Genomic DNA, 16,588 nt, shown 5'->3' with positions numbered 1-16,588 from the left:
CAGAGGGTTCAGTCCATGGTGGGCTGGTGTCACATTTCTGGGCCTGTGTATATTTCTGGGCAGAATATAACCGCGGAGAGGATGTGGCCAAGCAAAACTGCTCAACTCATGGCAGCAGGGAAGCATGGGGGCTGGGGGTGGATAGGGATAAGGTATAGTCCTCAAGGGCCACACCCCAAAGGACCAATCCCCTTCAACCAAGTCCCATTTCCTACAGTTTCTACCACCTCTCAGTAGTTCTCTCATTCATTCACTGAATCCATAAATTATTAATCCTCTGCTGATATCAGAGTCTTCAAGATCCAACCACTTCCCTAAGCCTCACCTTTGATGGTGCCTAGGGACCAAGGATGGCTGCATCGGGGACCAAGTCTTCTATACATGAGCCTTTGGAGGACATTCCAGGTTCAAGCCACGACACAGGGGCATCTGGGCTCTGCCATGCTCACCCCATCCCTCCCCTCCCCTGCTAAATGGAGCTTGGGTCCGTCAGGGCCAAAGGGCCGGGAAGGAGCAGAGCCTTAGCACTTGGACCTCAGCCAGGAGTCTGCCTGGCGAGTAGCCCTGGTGAGGGACCTTCAGCCTGGCTCTGAGCCTTCTATCTGAAGCCCAGGGAGGAGGGGAAGAGGAGGCAGGAAGGAGCTTCGTGCGCATGGAGGAAGGTGAGGCTGAGCCCCAGGTGTGGCATCAGCTCAACATCCATTGGTGAAAAGGAGACTGGGTGCAGAGATGCCCAAGTCACCCAGCAGGCAGGACACTGTGGCTCGAGGTTGCATGCTTGCCTCAGGCCCACCTGGCTCTGGCCTGGCTCTGTATTAACAGCATGAACAGCCTCAGCAAGACTCACCAAATTCTCATTATCAACCACCTCTCAAGGCCATGGACAACAGGGCACAGTGCATGTGAAAGCCCCGTGTGAAGTGAAGCCACCTCCACCCTGGATGAGTGTTGGGGGAAACTGAGGGGCAGAGTGCAGAAGGCAGGCAGCTTCCCCAAGACCATGCAACAGTGCCAAGGTGACATGATTTCTGCCTTTCAGAGCTTTCTAGGCCAGTGTCTGGGCAGGGAGGGTCATAGCCATTACAACACCAGGCATCTCCAGTCCCAGTCTCCATGCAAGCCAGGATGTCGCTGACCTTCCAAGGCCACGGGTGCTGACAGGCCTGGCTGTGAACTGTCAGGCGAGGGTCCCGCCTTGGATCAGGATTCTTCCTGAGGTAATGGAGGTTTGATGTCCTGCTCCATTGCCACTGACAGCTGTGCAGCTTTGGGCCGCCTCTGCCCCCTCTATGCTCCAACCCTCTATGCTCCAACCTCCTGAAAAGGGACCCTCTGTGAAATGAGGATGGTAACCATCACTAGCAAATCATGTAGCGAGGATATTTTAAATCATACATACAAGCTTGGGAGAGCTCCTGGCTGCTGGCTGTTGTGTGATGTTGATATTCACAATGTCACTCTTTCTGAGGGAAGTTGCTCTCTAGGGTAACCAGAGACTTAGACAACTACCCTTAACTTCACCGTCCTGAAGCATTCTTTTGGCCTATTTTCCCATCTGTAAGATGAGAGAGATGGACTGAACTCAGGTCTCACCCAATTGTACCCTTCAGGGATTCCACAGAGTGCAGGGGGTGGGGGGGAGTGCTGAGCTGAGAGAGGAGTCCTCAGCAGAGGACCAGAGGCTGGGCCTTGCCCCCGGAGACCAGGGCTTTTTCTGTTGTCTTCCTTCTGCCTGGGCTTGCTGGGTCGCTCCCAGCTTCTCCCTAGGACAGGATTTCTTCTCACAGGGGCTTTCCCCAACAAGGCTGTGTGTTTATGTGTATGTTGGGGGCATGGACACCGAGCAGGAAGAGCCCAAGGGCATGGCAGGCCACCAGACCAGGGCCACCCCTGCTCAATCCCAACATCCTGCACTTATCCTCTTCCAAGCAGAGCACACCAGACAAAAGTAGAACTCATTAAGACAGAGTTCATGAGACAGAGAGATCACCTGGTGTGGCTCACACTGAGCAATATCATCTTACATGTTCTCTTCTAATGATAAAACTTAGGATTAAAACAATGCTCATTGTAAAAAAGAAAAAAAAAAAGAACGGAAAGGAAAAAAAGAAAACATATAAACATTTGAAGTTCTTTTCTCTATTTTATGTAGTGCTGGGGATCAAACCGGGGCTTGGGCATACTAGGCAAGAGTTCTACCGCTGAGCCATACTACCAGCCCTAGTCCCATACCCCAGATAAAATTGGTATCAACATTTGGGTGTTTATCCTTTCAGTCCTATGCATATATATGAACTACCTGCATAAAAATTTGGAGATAGATGTATGTAAACTTGCTAAAAATGTGACATATTGTGTACATGCTAGTGAATTATGCCTGGTAACATGAAAACTGAGCTTCAGGGCTGGGGATGTGGCTCAAGCTGTAGCGCGCTCGCCTGGCATGCGTGTGGCCGGGTTCGATCCTCAGCACCACATACAAAGATGTTGTGTCTGCCGATAACTGAAAAATAAATATTAAAATTCTCTCTCTCTCTCTCTCTCTCTCTCTCTCTCTCTCTCTCTCTCTCTTTCTCTCTCTCTCTCTCTTTTGAAAAAAAAATAGGGCTGGGGATGTGGCTCAGTGGTTAAGTGCCCCTGAGTTCAATCCCCAGTACAAAAAAAGAAAACTGAGCTTCAGGCAAGGAAATCCTTGCAGACCTTGTAATAAGTCCTGGAGAGGGAAAAGAGGCACCGTGTCACACTTTGTACCTTCAGAGTCTCCTCAGCCTAAATAGTGCTAGCTTGGGCTCCTCTCTGTGGGGAAGCAAGAATATGGATATTCTTCACTCACATTGTTCAAGTGGTCCAGTCCATCAAACCAACCCAAGTCTCTCTTTGCACATTGCTCTTATGGGATCAGAAGTGCCCCTTGTTCTAATTAAGAAGTATAGTGAGGCAGCCACAAGTAATTTAAAAGAAATTCAATGTCTACTCACATGTCTCAAAGACACTAGAACTCCTGCATGTGATCTAAATTAAAGTCCCAATCCCCGTCACCTCCTCACTTCCAGCAGTCCTCCAGTTCCACTGGTCACTCCTCAACACGACCTCTGGCCAGCCCCTCACCCCACTTTGTCATTCAACCTGCCCTTTGACCTTCACCATTCAGACTGACCTGTCTTCTTTCCCAGCAAGAATCTGTCCTTTTGCATGGGAGAGAATGAACAGTAGCAATGAAAGTCTCTTCACTGTGGTGACATCCGGATAAAGGTCATCCCAGTGCACATGATGAATATTTGAAGAAAGTTTGACTTTTTTCAAAAGTAACCTTTGCCTGAAATTACAAGTGATCTTCATGTGAACCAACAATGGATTTATAAAGTCAAGTTCATTATGGAAAGTAAGTTTCCTTTCATCTAAGTTGGAGAAAAATCATGCAAGGTTCTGAAGCCAATGGATATGAGGTGAACTTGGCCCTTCTCTGAGTTTGCTTCCTCATGTTTGTGTCACCTGAAGAGCATGTTACAGAACAAGCAGCTCTTCAGTAAAGATGTGTCCCCTCATCTTGGTAGGGCCTCCCGGAGAGCCCACCTCAACTGTGCTCAGAGGAGGTTACCTTTCAGCAGGAAGGCCTGCTCTCTCCAGGAGGTGACATAGAGGGGCTGCTTGGCAGCCAGCCACTGAGGCTTCAATATAGAATTCACTGCTCAGTGCGTAGATGCCACTCCTGAACAGCTTCCTGGACCTCCCCAAAGAGAAGATGGTGTCACCTCAGCAAAGGTAGGTAGGAGTTGGGACTGTAGGGGTTTTTTTATGGATAGAGAAGATGGGGTCCAGGGAAGTCACAGAGTCAGTTAAGAGCAGAAAGGGGTGCAGAGGTATGTCCCTCTATATTTGGCTGCGTCATTGTCTGTCCTTCACACCTCTCACTCTTCCCAGCTCCTCAAAGCCCCTAGAGAAATGTCTCTGTTCCCAGACCAGACCAGTCAAAGCCTCTGTGGGCAAAACCCTCAGCCCCCAGAAAAGGACACTACTATGGAGCCTAGAAGTAGCCCCCCACCCCAGTCTGCTCCACCCCAATGTCCCATCTCCACCCATCTAGCGTCACTCTGGACCCCACTCTCATACATCCTGTCTGCTAGAGAAGTCGATGGTTCTGTCTTCAAATTACATCCTGTGGGCACTCCAGGATGTAATTTGAAGATAGAACCATCAACTTGCCACATTATTGCAACCACCTGCCAAAATTCCTAGCCTCCATCATAGCAATTGTTTAACTGGTCTCCCTGAGCCTGTCTGTTCTTGGCAGGGCAGTTGGAATGAAGTGTTTTAATTACATCAGATCATGTCACTCCTTGTCTCCGAGCTCTCCAATGTCTCAAGAACAGCCCAAATTTCCCAGGGGCCATAGGCTTCCAATGATCTGACCCATGAGCCCTGCCTGCATCTTCCTTCCTTTGGGCTCTGCTCCAGCCCCTCCTGTGCCAAGGCCTCTGCACCTGTTCTGGGCTCCTTCCAGATTCTCACTAACAATTGCCTGCCTTCCTTCCTAGCTTGGCTTGCATGCTTTTTTTTTTTTTTAATTGGTTCTCTTTAATTATATATGATAGAATTAATTCTGATGTAATTATACAAACTTGGAATATAACTTATTCTAATTAGGACCCCATTCTTGTGGATGGACATGATAGTGGGATTCACTATGGTGTATTCATATATGTATATAGGAAAATTATTATGGATTCATCCCACTGTTTTCCTTTTCCTATCCCTGCTTCCTTCCCTTCATTCCCCTTTGTCTCATCTACTGAAAACTATTCTTCCCCTCTTCCCCCCTTATTGTAGGTTAGCTTACACATATTAAAACATTTGACGTTTGACTTCTTGGGACTGGCTCATTTCACTTAGGATGATAGTCTTCCAATTCATCCATTTCCTGGCCAATGTCCTAAAGTCATTCTTCTTTAAGCCTGAGTAATGCTCCTTAATGAGACCTACCCTCCCTCATCCACCCTGGGAAATTGCAAACTCTGTCCTGCCCAGCACTCCTAGCCTACCTAGAATTTTCAATAGCACTTAGTGTCTTCCACCACATAATCTAGTGATTTATGATGTCAAGGTACTGGGAACACAGCTGTGCAGGGAACAGGTCCTATTCTTACAGAGCTGACATTTGAAGTGGGAGAGAGGGCAAGCATTAAACAAAAATCACACCATCACTCCGCTAATTCCAAGTGTAAGGCACATAGTAAAGGAGACTGCCAGGAAGACAGAACATTCTCAGCCTGAATGTGCCCTAGGATTCCACTTCACCAAGCAAATTGATCATACAGCATTACTCCCCCCAGGGAGGGCATGGGGGCCTAAGAATAGATGGAAGCATTATACCCAAAGGTCTCAATATCTTCCCAGGGAGGGTTAACATCAATAAGATATGGACAAACTGCTTTATGCACCTTAAAATATAAAAGTGGACTCACCTGCATGCTTACAGGTAGTGTTAACTTTCAGTTGTGAAAACCTGATGTGTCAGCTTCAGAAAATGATGAAACCAAAAGTTCCACAGCAGCTGCCAAATCTCATGTATTCCTCACAACCACTATTTTCTGTTTTACAGGAGAGGAAGTTGAGACTTCAGCAACTTTAAGGAGCCGCCAAGGCCATAGAATTTAGTTGGATGACCCGGCCTATCTAACTTATCTCCATTATACCACAGATTAGTCTTTGAGAGTTTTTCAAAATAGAGAGAGAGAGAGAGAGAGAGAGAGAGAATATAAGAATGAATATGGATAGATCCTGCTATTTTGTTTAACAACTGCCTACCTACCTACCTTACCTCCCTTCAAAACAAGAGAGGAAAAGATCCTGGTATTTTGTGTTAATATTCAGACTGGATACTAGAGAACATATGGCTTCCTTGATCCCAAATGTCCTCTGTGCGTACCCGAAAACTGGTGCTTCTTACCCATCATTATTGTCCTAGGATACAAATTATGTGTGCCTCTTATTTACTAAATTTTATCGACAGAAAAACTGCTTGTGAATGTGCTAAGGCAACATATCATATATTAGAGCTTGATGTTTACAATAGTTGTACAGGCTGTAGATATATAGTTCAATGGTAGAGTGCTTGCCTAGCAAGCACAAGGCCTTGAGTTCATCCCCAACACTACAAGAAACAAATTGCAAATATGCAGGTAACCTCCTGCCCATTTAGAAAACTTGTTATCACACACTAAATTTTTGTTAGTAGTTACAGTATCTTTCTAAAGGATTAAATTGTGCAGCATTGCTAGGATTGGTGATGCACTCACGCAGTTCCAGCTATTTGGAATGCTGAAGCAGAAGGATCACAAGTTTGAGACTGGCTTGGGCAATGTAGCAAGACTGTCTTAAAATGGACTGGGGATGTAGCTCAATGGTAGACAGCTTGCCTAGTATGTGACTATGGGTTCAATCCTCAGTACTTGAAAAAAATTGTGCAGAATTACCTAGCATTAACTAAATAGTTAGAACTAGTGTGTTGGTTACTGTGGATAAATGAAGAACAATGCATGTTCATGAACACGATATCTGAAATAGACCACAGTCAGTACTAACACCAAGCATTTATTACATGCACAGGATGTAATGGACATAAACTAACATAATCCTTGCGGTCACCCTAGAGAGGAAGGTTTTGGTACTGAGATTGAACCCAAGAGCACTTAAACACTGAGCCACATCCCCAACCCATTTTTTTGAGACAAGGTCTTACTAAGTTGTCTAGGGCCTGGGTAATAAATTACTAAGGCTGGCCTTGAACTTGCAATCCTGCCTGCCTCAGCAGAGTTACTGGGATTACAGGTGTGCACCACCATACCTGATGTGAGAGGAAGATGTTAGGATTATTTCATTTTATCAATAAGGACATGAGATTTAATCCAAGCCAGGGAGGCCAAACACTGGCTAAAGTACTTTCACCTTTTCAGACAGCAGAGAAAAGACAGGTGTTGTGTGTGACATGGAAATCAATATTAGAGATCATTTGTTTCAGTTCTCATTTTATTGGTAAGGAAAACAGAGCTCCTAAGAAGTGACAGGACTGGGGTCTCCCGATTCAACACAGACCGTCCCATTATATCTTCCATGGTCTATCTTATTCTAGAGATTTTAAAGTATGTTCTGTAAGGGATTACTTTATAAGAATTTCTGGAATTGCCATTACTGCAACCTCAAACAGAGCTGGAATGGCATACTAATTCAAAAACCTAAATTTAAGCACAAATGCCAGTTGTTCTTAGGACAAGTATAATATGTAAAACAATCTTTTATTAGCCCCAAATATCTTTTATTTTTATTTTTTAAATTCAGTATTGCAGATTGAACTCAGGGAACTCTACTACTGAACTATATCCCCATCCCCACTTTTGAGACAGGATCTTGTTTAAGTCACCCAGAATGCCCTTGAACTTGGGATCCCCCTGCCTCTCAAATCACTGGGATTACAGGTATACAACACATACCTGGCTAGTCAAGAACACTTTTTAATCCAAATCTTTTAAAGTGAGAAAATGACCAGTTACATGTCACTGATTCATATTGAAGGATGCAGAAATGGGACAATGAATAATCGTAAGTATAGTTGGTAAATGATGCAATGCCTTACCTCACTATGGTGAGGAGAGAGGCATGAGGGCTTGCCTATGAGGTAAGAGGCGGCCAGCTAAAGAGTGATAAAATTTACCTACATCAGAATGGGGCCACACCTCTCCCCAAAAGGCAGGGCAGACCCTGCCAACTAATCCTGGCCCTCTTTCCTGATGAGTCTGTGCCCAGCCCCATGATTATCCATTCAAATGGCAGATGCTAGAGATGAGATGTGGCAGGTGAGAAGATTCCTACTTGCTATCTTTAGGCTATTTGAACAGCAATATTAGACCCGAAGCTGAAACCATCTGGCAGCAGGGATGACTCCTTTTATCCCACAGCAGCAGCATGCTCCTAGTACTTGAGGTCTTCAAATAACCTTCTCTGGTAACTAGGGGAGGGATGAGCAAATTCTGTAGAGGAACAGTAAATGTTTTTGCCCGAGGACCACAACAATTCAATTCTACTGCTATAATGCTAAAGTAGCCAAAAATAATATATAAACAAAAAGTGAGGCAATGTTTCAATAAAATTTTATTTGTGAACACTGGAATTTGAATTTCATATACTTTTATCATGCTACAAAATATTTTTTCAACCTTTTAAAAAACCATTTGTTATTCTCTTTTCCAACCTTTTTTTAAAGCCATTCTCAGTTCACAGGCTATACAAAAATGGATCTTGGGTGAACAGGCCCACAGACCAGTTTTTGCTGACCTCAGGGCTAGAGTTAAGGGATTTTTCCCACTTATTCTTCCACATGCAGATTGTGAACTATATTACCAAATAGACCACAGCAGTATCACTACCTCTATTTCAATCATTATTTATTTGTATCCATTCACGCTATTCAAGCATTCTCTTGGCACCTATTCAAATTTGGGTACTGTGCAAGTTCCTTCTTTGGGTCACTGAAGGACAATTAAGACGTGGCTCTTCAGACATTATGCTTCTCCTAGTATCAGAAAAGACACCCCAAAGTGCAGTTATATTTCAGAGGTGTTCTATAAGATACTTGTATTAAGTTCTTAGGCAATAGTAACAAATTACCATATACTGGGTGGCTTCACAGTCTTAGAGAACAGAAGTCTGAAATCAAAACATCAGCAAGGTTGGAAACTTCTGGAGGCTCTCAGGGAGACCCTGTTCTCGACTCTCTTAGTTTCTGTGGCTCCAGCAATTCTTGAGTTCCTTGGTTTGTAGATACACTGCTCACCTGTGCCTCCATCCTTCCATGGCTAGCTTCTGCTTTGTGTGTGTTTCCCGTTCTTTTCTCTTCTAAGAACTTGTCATTGGATTTGGGGCCAATCTTAATCCAAGATGATGTCATCTCTATAAGTTCTTATTTTCATTTGCAAATACCCTTTTTCCAAATGGAGTAATATTTATAGATTCCAGAGAGATGTATTGGGGGTGTGTTACTATTCAGCCCATTACAATATTCTTAGAAGATGCCTAGAAAGATGCCAATATTATCCAAAAAGTTTCATGAAGGAGGTAACATACACTGATCCTTGAAAGAGAGTTGGTATTGGTCAGATACAAAAGGAGGAGAAAGAGGAAACCAGGTTCAGGTTCCAGACAGATCAGAATTATGGACGTATGTGTAGTGATCTGTGAACAGCAAGGAGTTGAGCGCGGCTGCAGAACTGGGTGTGAAGTGGGAGTGGGAGAGTATCGGGCAGGAGGCCAGATAAGTCAGCAGGAATTTGGTCAGGAAGGGCTGTGTGTGCCATGATCTGGTGGATGAATCCAGAAGGTTCTGTGGGAACTGCAGTGATGTTCTTCCATGGTTATCCATTTTAACTGTATTACATACCTCAGATACTCTTCATTACACTACTGCCACATTAGATTAGACAACCTTCAAGCAGCTTCTCCCAACCAAGAGATTCAGATTGCATGATTTAGGTTTTATGACCCTTAAACTAAAAAACATGTTAGTTTTCTACCACCACTGAGATCATGGCCTTTAATTGCCTCCTGGGAAGTCCCTCTTCTATTCACTCTTCTCCCAGTGTTAAGGGCCACTCTTCCTTCCACACCTCATGCTTCATGATGCTGCCCTTGCACTCCTGAAACCAAGAATCAAGCAAGCGTGCATTTCCTTCTATCACTATGTCCATGAAGAATAAATCAAGAAGAGAAGGCAAGTTAATGACAAGATCCTGGGCTTATATACATAGCAGTTTTAAAAGCGATTAAAATGATGTACATAGACAATACTAGAGACCCAATTGTCTATACCCTAACAGAAGGAAAAATTATGCAATGTATATATGCATTCCATAAAACTATACATGGGGAAAACTTCACCAGCCTAAAAACAAAACATCAGTAAACCAAACCACACTTAGAAAAATGAAAGCTGATTTTTATTTTATCATCAACAGCCATCCTTTAAACATGAACATGCATACGTAATATCTACGCACACATCACAGTTTTTAACGTTAGTTAATAAAGGTTAAACACACAACATACATCCTTTAAAAAAAGTCAAAATGCAAACTTAAAACTTTAAACAAAAGTCTTAACTAATTTAAAAAAAGTTTTGTGTTGAGTACCATTTGTACAACACAATTAATTTAAACATTTTCATTTTGGCTGCACATGAAAAAAGCGGCAGTAGAAAATAAAGTCATTGAAGTTTTTTAAATAGCAGAGTAGGCAGTTTTGCCATGCAGGAGAAGCAATATTAAATATTAGTTTTCAAAAAAAAATCCACATTTAAAAATATTTAGTTCAAGTCACAGAATTTTTCTCAGTAGAGAACCCAATGCAATGCATAATTAGCTGCCTTAGATGGCCTGTTTGAAAGGACAACGTCCCCTCAGAGTATAATTTTACTGATTTTGGCACAGAAAAGAAGTCTTAAGAACAAGAACATGATTAAAAAAGAGGGAAGAGGAACCGAGGAAAGAAATAAAAGCAAGAATAAATGAGATAGTAATTGCAATCACTAAAAAACTGCATTCTCAGTCATTGCAGAATACTGTCTTCTGTCTACAGCAGGTGCTTACTCCAGAACAGTTATTGCAGCATGGATTTAATTTGCTTGGAGGTAGTCTCATCATTCAAATGTTTTGTTGTGTACCTAAAAGAAAACCTTGATCAATTAGGGAACTAAACAAAATCCACATCCAGCTCTATGATTACAACAAAATGAGCAATTGGTCAGGTACATCTCTCACAAGATTATTTAGCATTCTCATTGCGGCTACCCAGTTTTGATTGTTCACCACCTAACAGAACAGCCAATCACTGTTTCACTTAATTACAACTACCTTGCTGAAATGATTGGTTCAACTCACAAGTACACAACTGGCAACCTTTGTCTCAGAGGAAAGTTAATGGTTCTATTACAATGGCTGGTAAATTAGGGCCCAAGTCTAATCCACTACCTATTTGTGAATGAACTGTGAGCCAAGCATATTTATATTTTTTTATACTCTAGATGGCTAGGGGTGGAGAAGCAGATCAAAAGAATAGTAATATTTGATGTTAACATGGAAATTATATGAAATTAAAATTTCAGTGTTAACATAAAAAAGTTGTATTGGAATATACTGAGTTGATTAATTTATGTTATTATCTATGGTTACTTTATTGCCACAATGGCAGAGCTGAATAGCTGTGACAGAAACCATGTGGCCCAGAAAGCCTGAACTACTTACCTTCTCTCTGGTCCCTTACAGCTCTGTTCTATTCTGTACTAAAATAGCTCAAAGACTATAGCTCACATCCCTAAAAATGTCTCAATTCTCTTTAAGTACCTTATTTCCAGCAGATACATTCCACTTGAGCATGCAAATCCAAACTAAGAATCCCCCAACTAAATGGTGAATGAAGATTCACCACAGGAATCCTAAGGATTCCTGCTACTTAGGATCAAGACAGATGCCCAAGGCTTGATTGGATTAGTAACAATGAAGACAGATATGCAATATGAGTTATATTTTGGAGATAATTCATTCAAATTAATTTGGTTTAAAAGAATTTCATATATAATCTTTTTAAGGATTAGATCATTTTAAGCAAGTTCACAAAGACGATCCTTCTCTGTTAAAGGAATTTAAAGTCAACTGTGAGGTTTATTTCAAATAAATTAAAAAATTAAAGTATTAATTTTTGAATACTTTACTCACAGAGATCTTTGGAGAGGCAAAGAGATAGACACATGCTTAAAAAATACCTAACATTAAGTATTCTTTATGATGTCACTGAGAAATGACTCCTAACCTGTTCTTTTATTATAAACACCAGAGTAACTGGTACATAACAGAGGTTCTATCAATATTTGTGGTAGAAAGAAAAGGTAGGTTGCCAAGCTACCAAGAAAAACCTATAGAGGAATATTTATATTAAATGGGTAGTAATTTCATAATTTCATATATGGCAAAGACTTAGCCCTTCTATTCCATGTATGCAGATAAAGTATATAAAGCTACACATGATCCTCCTGATGTCAGTAAACAAAGTTCTGATAGTCAACTCTTCCCTTCTGTTTTTTTTTCTATTTCTCCTATGTTGGAAAAAAACAAGCAATGTACACAATAAATCTATTGCAGAAGCATTAGAAATATTTCTATGCAATACGTTGTGACTTTTTAAAAAAATTTTTTTTAGTTGTAGATGGACACAATAACTTAATTTAATTTTTATGTGGTGCCAAGGGGTGAACCCAGGGGCTCCCACATGCTAGGCAAGGGCTCTACCACTGAGCTGCAACCCCAACCCCAACCCCACGTTGTGACACTTAAAGAACTCGAGTGTTTTCCTCTATCTACCATAACACAAATCTCTTCTGTAGATGTGACCCTGGCTTCTAGCCATTCTCAGCTGTCCCTGGACAGTCAGTCTACATCACTATTTTATTAAGAAAAAGCCAATAATAACAAATGTATGTGAAAATAACGTTATGAAGAGTCTGTTGTTCTTTCCCTTTGTGCATAAAAACAAAGTCCTTTTCCAAGTGTGTATGACTTTTCTTCTGAAGAAACAACTATTATTTACTTTTCCTCTTAAATTTAATAAGCCACTCATCTACTACTCAACCTCTCATGACTAAGATATTTGCTTCCATTTCTCCACAGGTAAAATGTACACATGACCTGTTACTTTCTCTAAATAGGAATACAGCAAGCTGTAGATACTATATAATTGCTGCAGAACAGCACTCAAAATATACACATGAACACAGATGCAATTATACTTCCATTTAAAATCTTCTGGTCATTAATTCTTTAAAGGAAAATTCTAGTTTATAGGGCTCTAAATAACACTTGCATAATATATTTTTGGGGTTCTAAAATACTTCCTTAACATTATCTCATTTGCTGAGTGTAGCATATTGTAGGCTGGGTCAAGTTAGTTTAAGCAATGTTTCTCAAAATATCAGCCAGGGTGTTTGTTTAAAATGAAGTGCCTGAGTCTAATTCAGACCTAATGAAAGAGATTTCTGAAGGTGGTGACTTGGGAATCTGCATTTTTCACAATTGTCCAAGTGATCATACTAAAGTTCAACACATGATAAACTCAAGACTTAATGGGACAGCATAAAGTATTTGGAATATCAAGAATGAAATCCTGAATTTGAAAACAGGTTCCAACATTTACTAACTGTATAATCTCTGGTTCTTCAGAACTTAAGGTAATTTTGAGCTCATATAATGGAGATACTGTCAATATTGATACCCACCCCTATCTAAGTGAGCTGCAAAAAATACTCTTATACATATATATGAAATTTCACTATCAATTTATGGTGCTATGAAATGGTACTAACCATAACCACTACTACAAAGCGTCCAAGTATAATGACTAAGCTTATATAACTTCCCAGGTGAAAAAGAACATACAGAATACACTAAGAACCAAAGAGTTCAAGAATTTTCTTTATCACAAAATTCTGTTTTCTACTTTCCATTATATATTTGGAAAGAAAGCTTAACAAAGCTGATAGGTGCCTTCTGCCTCCAAGGAGGCTAACTCCTCCTCCTCCCCTCCTCCTTCACTCCATCCTTCCCTTACCAACACTGCTCTCCTTTGTCCTAACTCTAAGGAAAATGGGACCAAATTACCCTTAAAAATCTAAATAATACTAGATTCTAGGTTTCTAACCTAATATTTGAAGCATACTTCCTTCAAGGTGACAAAATAACCAAATCTCCTAGATCTCAATTTCCTGTTTTAACAGAAGACTTCTTTCTCTTGCTGCTTCAGAGTCAGACCCATCAGAAAAAAAAGGACATGGGGGAACCAGGATGAGACAACAGGAGTACCCAGAAAAGAACCAAGAACGAAAAGAAAACACTGGATTGGTAAAAACCAATGAAGTATGTGCTATAAAAACCTCAAGAGACAAAATTCTAAACACGAGGCTTATGGTTAAAATAGCTTTACATTATAAAAAGTTTAAAACTAAGCTCCTAATCCTTCTTATGTTCATTTAGAATAGATCTTCTTTATTCAGGTAGTCTTTGCTTCTACAGCACTTCCCATCATCTTAATAAAAGCAGTCAAAGCTTCTACTCAGCTGAAATGGCAGAATCCATACTATTCACATTTGAAACATTTTTTTCTAACCTATTTCTTCTATACATATGTTTGTGTACATACACACCTGAGAGCATTTAGAAGACCTTCTACACTATTAGGAGGTTGGTCCTTAAGAACTTTGATACAGCCTTTCATCTAAGGAAAAAAAAAAAAAAACAGAAAAACCAAAATACGTTTTTTTATCTAACATTTATTTTCAAAGCAATAAGACAAAAATAAATCAGGACCACAAATAATTTAGAACTTGAGAGATTACATTCTAGAAACAGCAAATTATTCATTCTTTTTATTTAACATTTATTTTTTAGTTGGACACAATATCTTTATTTATTTATTTTTATGAGCACTGAGGATCGAACCCAGGGCCTGCACATGCTAGGGAAGCGCTCTACCACTGAGCCATAACCCTAGCCCGAAAATCATTCATTCTTAGAATACACACACACACACACACACACCTAAATAACCTAAGTGTTATTTTCAGTTTGTCAGTAAGACTTAACTTTTTGAGAACCAAATCAGTCAAACTACAAGCACAACCCACGCTAAGGAAAAGTGAACTGTTTGCTAAGGGAAGACTTCCTGGAAAAGATGTTAAGTAGCAACTTAAAGGACAGAATTGATATGCTAGCAAAGAAAAGAGGCACTTTTGAGGCCTCACAGCATGCAGATGGCAGCCAGGAATTTTGCAGGTCTTGCAGGACTGAGAGGGGAGTCATAGAGACCATGCAGAACTGACAGGCCAGGCACAGGGACTCACTATAACTGTTAAAAAGGGGACAGCTCAAAGAAGGTGGCCCTTAAGAAGATTAGCCTGGTTAATGTGAAAAAAGAACTTGGGAAACCAGAGAATGCAGGTTTAAACACCTCACTCTACCATTCATTAACAATTCTATTACTTCATTTCCTTATCTTTAGTTGCACTAGTAGTGAAGAGGAGGAGATAACACCTATATCCTAAATGGACTGTCACAGTGACACAGGAAAACAAATGCAAAATTCCTGGGACATGGTAACACACTTATACTAGTCAGATTTTGACAAATGAAATATGAGAGGGTGACGAAATAAATTTTATATAATTACTTATAAATAGTAAGTAATTGTTTTCTCTAATAAAATAGAGAAACCAGAAAAAGACTTTTTTTTTCTAATATAAACTTTTACAAAGACAATGAAAGTAGAATTCTGGCTATAATCACAAATTATTATGAATGGAAAGGGGAGAGAAAATAAGTAAACTCTTTTACTTTTTTCTTGGAGTCAACACTGCTAACTTCTAGTATATACTTTGAAAAGAAACATTTTCTTTGAAATGGTCTTTGGCCAAAGGAACTTAAGGACATAATTTGAAATTTTTGCTTATTTGGTTATCTATTTATATTGCCAAATATGTACAAGGACCCTATGGAGACATTCTACAACAATACATTCTCCTTCAATCACTAAATTCCACTTGTAAATAAGCTACCAGAAATATGGCAAAAGCAGAAAATCCATCATTATCACAGACTATAATTAGGTTCTATGAGAGTCCATTGCCAGCTTTTTAAATAAAAGCCTGAGGTTTTCATGTAAGAAATTGTTTGGAATTGTATAAAACAATGTGTAACTTACATCAATTTTGGAAGTTTTGGCAAATGCTCCCACTGGATGTACATGGTCATAGAGTATTATGACACCCACCATTACCCGCAAGCAGAATGACACTGTCTCTTCATTTGTAAATCTGCTTCTATACTCCCTGGAGGGCAGAAAAGATGAGGCACATCACAAAACTCTTAGCTAGCTTCTCTTTCAGTTGATACTGACTTCTCCCTTTATTCTCTAACAGGGTTGTTAACATTAAGCCCTTTTCTCCACAATGAGGTCCCCAGAGAGAAGAAAGTGGTGGAATAGTCACATTTTCTAGTTTCCATGTGCACCTACCTTAGTATATTAACCCTTCTGCTTGACAGGCAGTGATAATTTTATAGTAATCAAAAGTAGCCTCTGAGTAACAGTTTGGGGATGGATATTACACAATAACTACTGCCAATAATATGATGAAAAGTCACCAGCTTAACAAAGCAAGTTGGTTTGCTATTTTAGAACCCAGCTTGATCTAAATGTATTATCATAACACTTGGTTTGAACTTTACTAAAATTTAACAATATTCTTCTCTCATTTGGGAAAAAAAAATGAACATCTTTATGGTAGGCAGTATGGCATAGCAGAGAGCATCCAGGTCCAGCCCAGGGATAGCCAGACATGTGTGGGTTGGCCATCATGCATGAAGTCCTTCATTTCCCAGGACCTTGTTCCCTGATGTGAGGAGGAGGAGGAAGAGGAAAGTTGTCTTCCTGCTTCATGAGGTTTTCCAATGAGGTAGAGAATAGTATTTTTAAAAAAGTACCACCAAAACAAAAAAAGTTA

The 16,588-nt window shown here is 40.5% G+C and overlaps 1 protein-coding gene across 3 annotated transcripts in view; it reads right to left on the bottom strand.

Annotated features, from left to right (window-relative positions):
* Positions 1-8,164: 8,164 nt before the first annotated feature.
* Cyrib (CYFIP related Rac1 interactor B) overlaps positions 8,165-16,588 on the bottom strand; it is a 144,082-nt gene continuing 135,658 nt past the window's right edge. The window contains exons 11-13 of one of the 3 annotated variants that reach the window (XR_013343968.1): positions 15,790-15,916; positions 10,635-10,708; positions 8,165-9,727 (exon numbers count right to left, since the gene is read on the bottom strand). Coding sequence is in view for 2 of the 3 variants with exons in the window: in XM_077800916.1 (XP_077657042.1) it covers positions 10,645-10,708; positions 14,237-14,307; positions 15,790-15,916 (262 nt within the window). In the remaining variant the exon portion in view is untranslated. Of the gene's footprint in view, positions 9,728-9,959; positions 10,709-14,236; positions 14,308-15,789; positions 15,917-16,588 lie in introns of those variants that run through there. The other 2 variants (XM_077800916.1, XM_077800915.1) reach the window with 2 other exon arrangements.

This window comes from Urocitellus parryii, chromosome 7, assembly GCF_045843805.1.
Source record: "Urocitellus parryii isolate mUroPar1 chromosome 7, mUroPar1.hap1, whole genome shotgun sequence".
In the NCBI taxonomy this organism is placed as follows: domain Eukaryota; kingdom Metazoa; phylum Chordata; class Mammalia; order Rodentia; family Sciuridae; genus Urocitellus; species Urocitellus parryii.
This window is presented reverse-complemented; position numbering and strand designations above follow the sequence as displayed.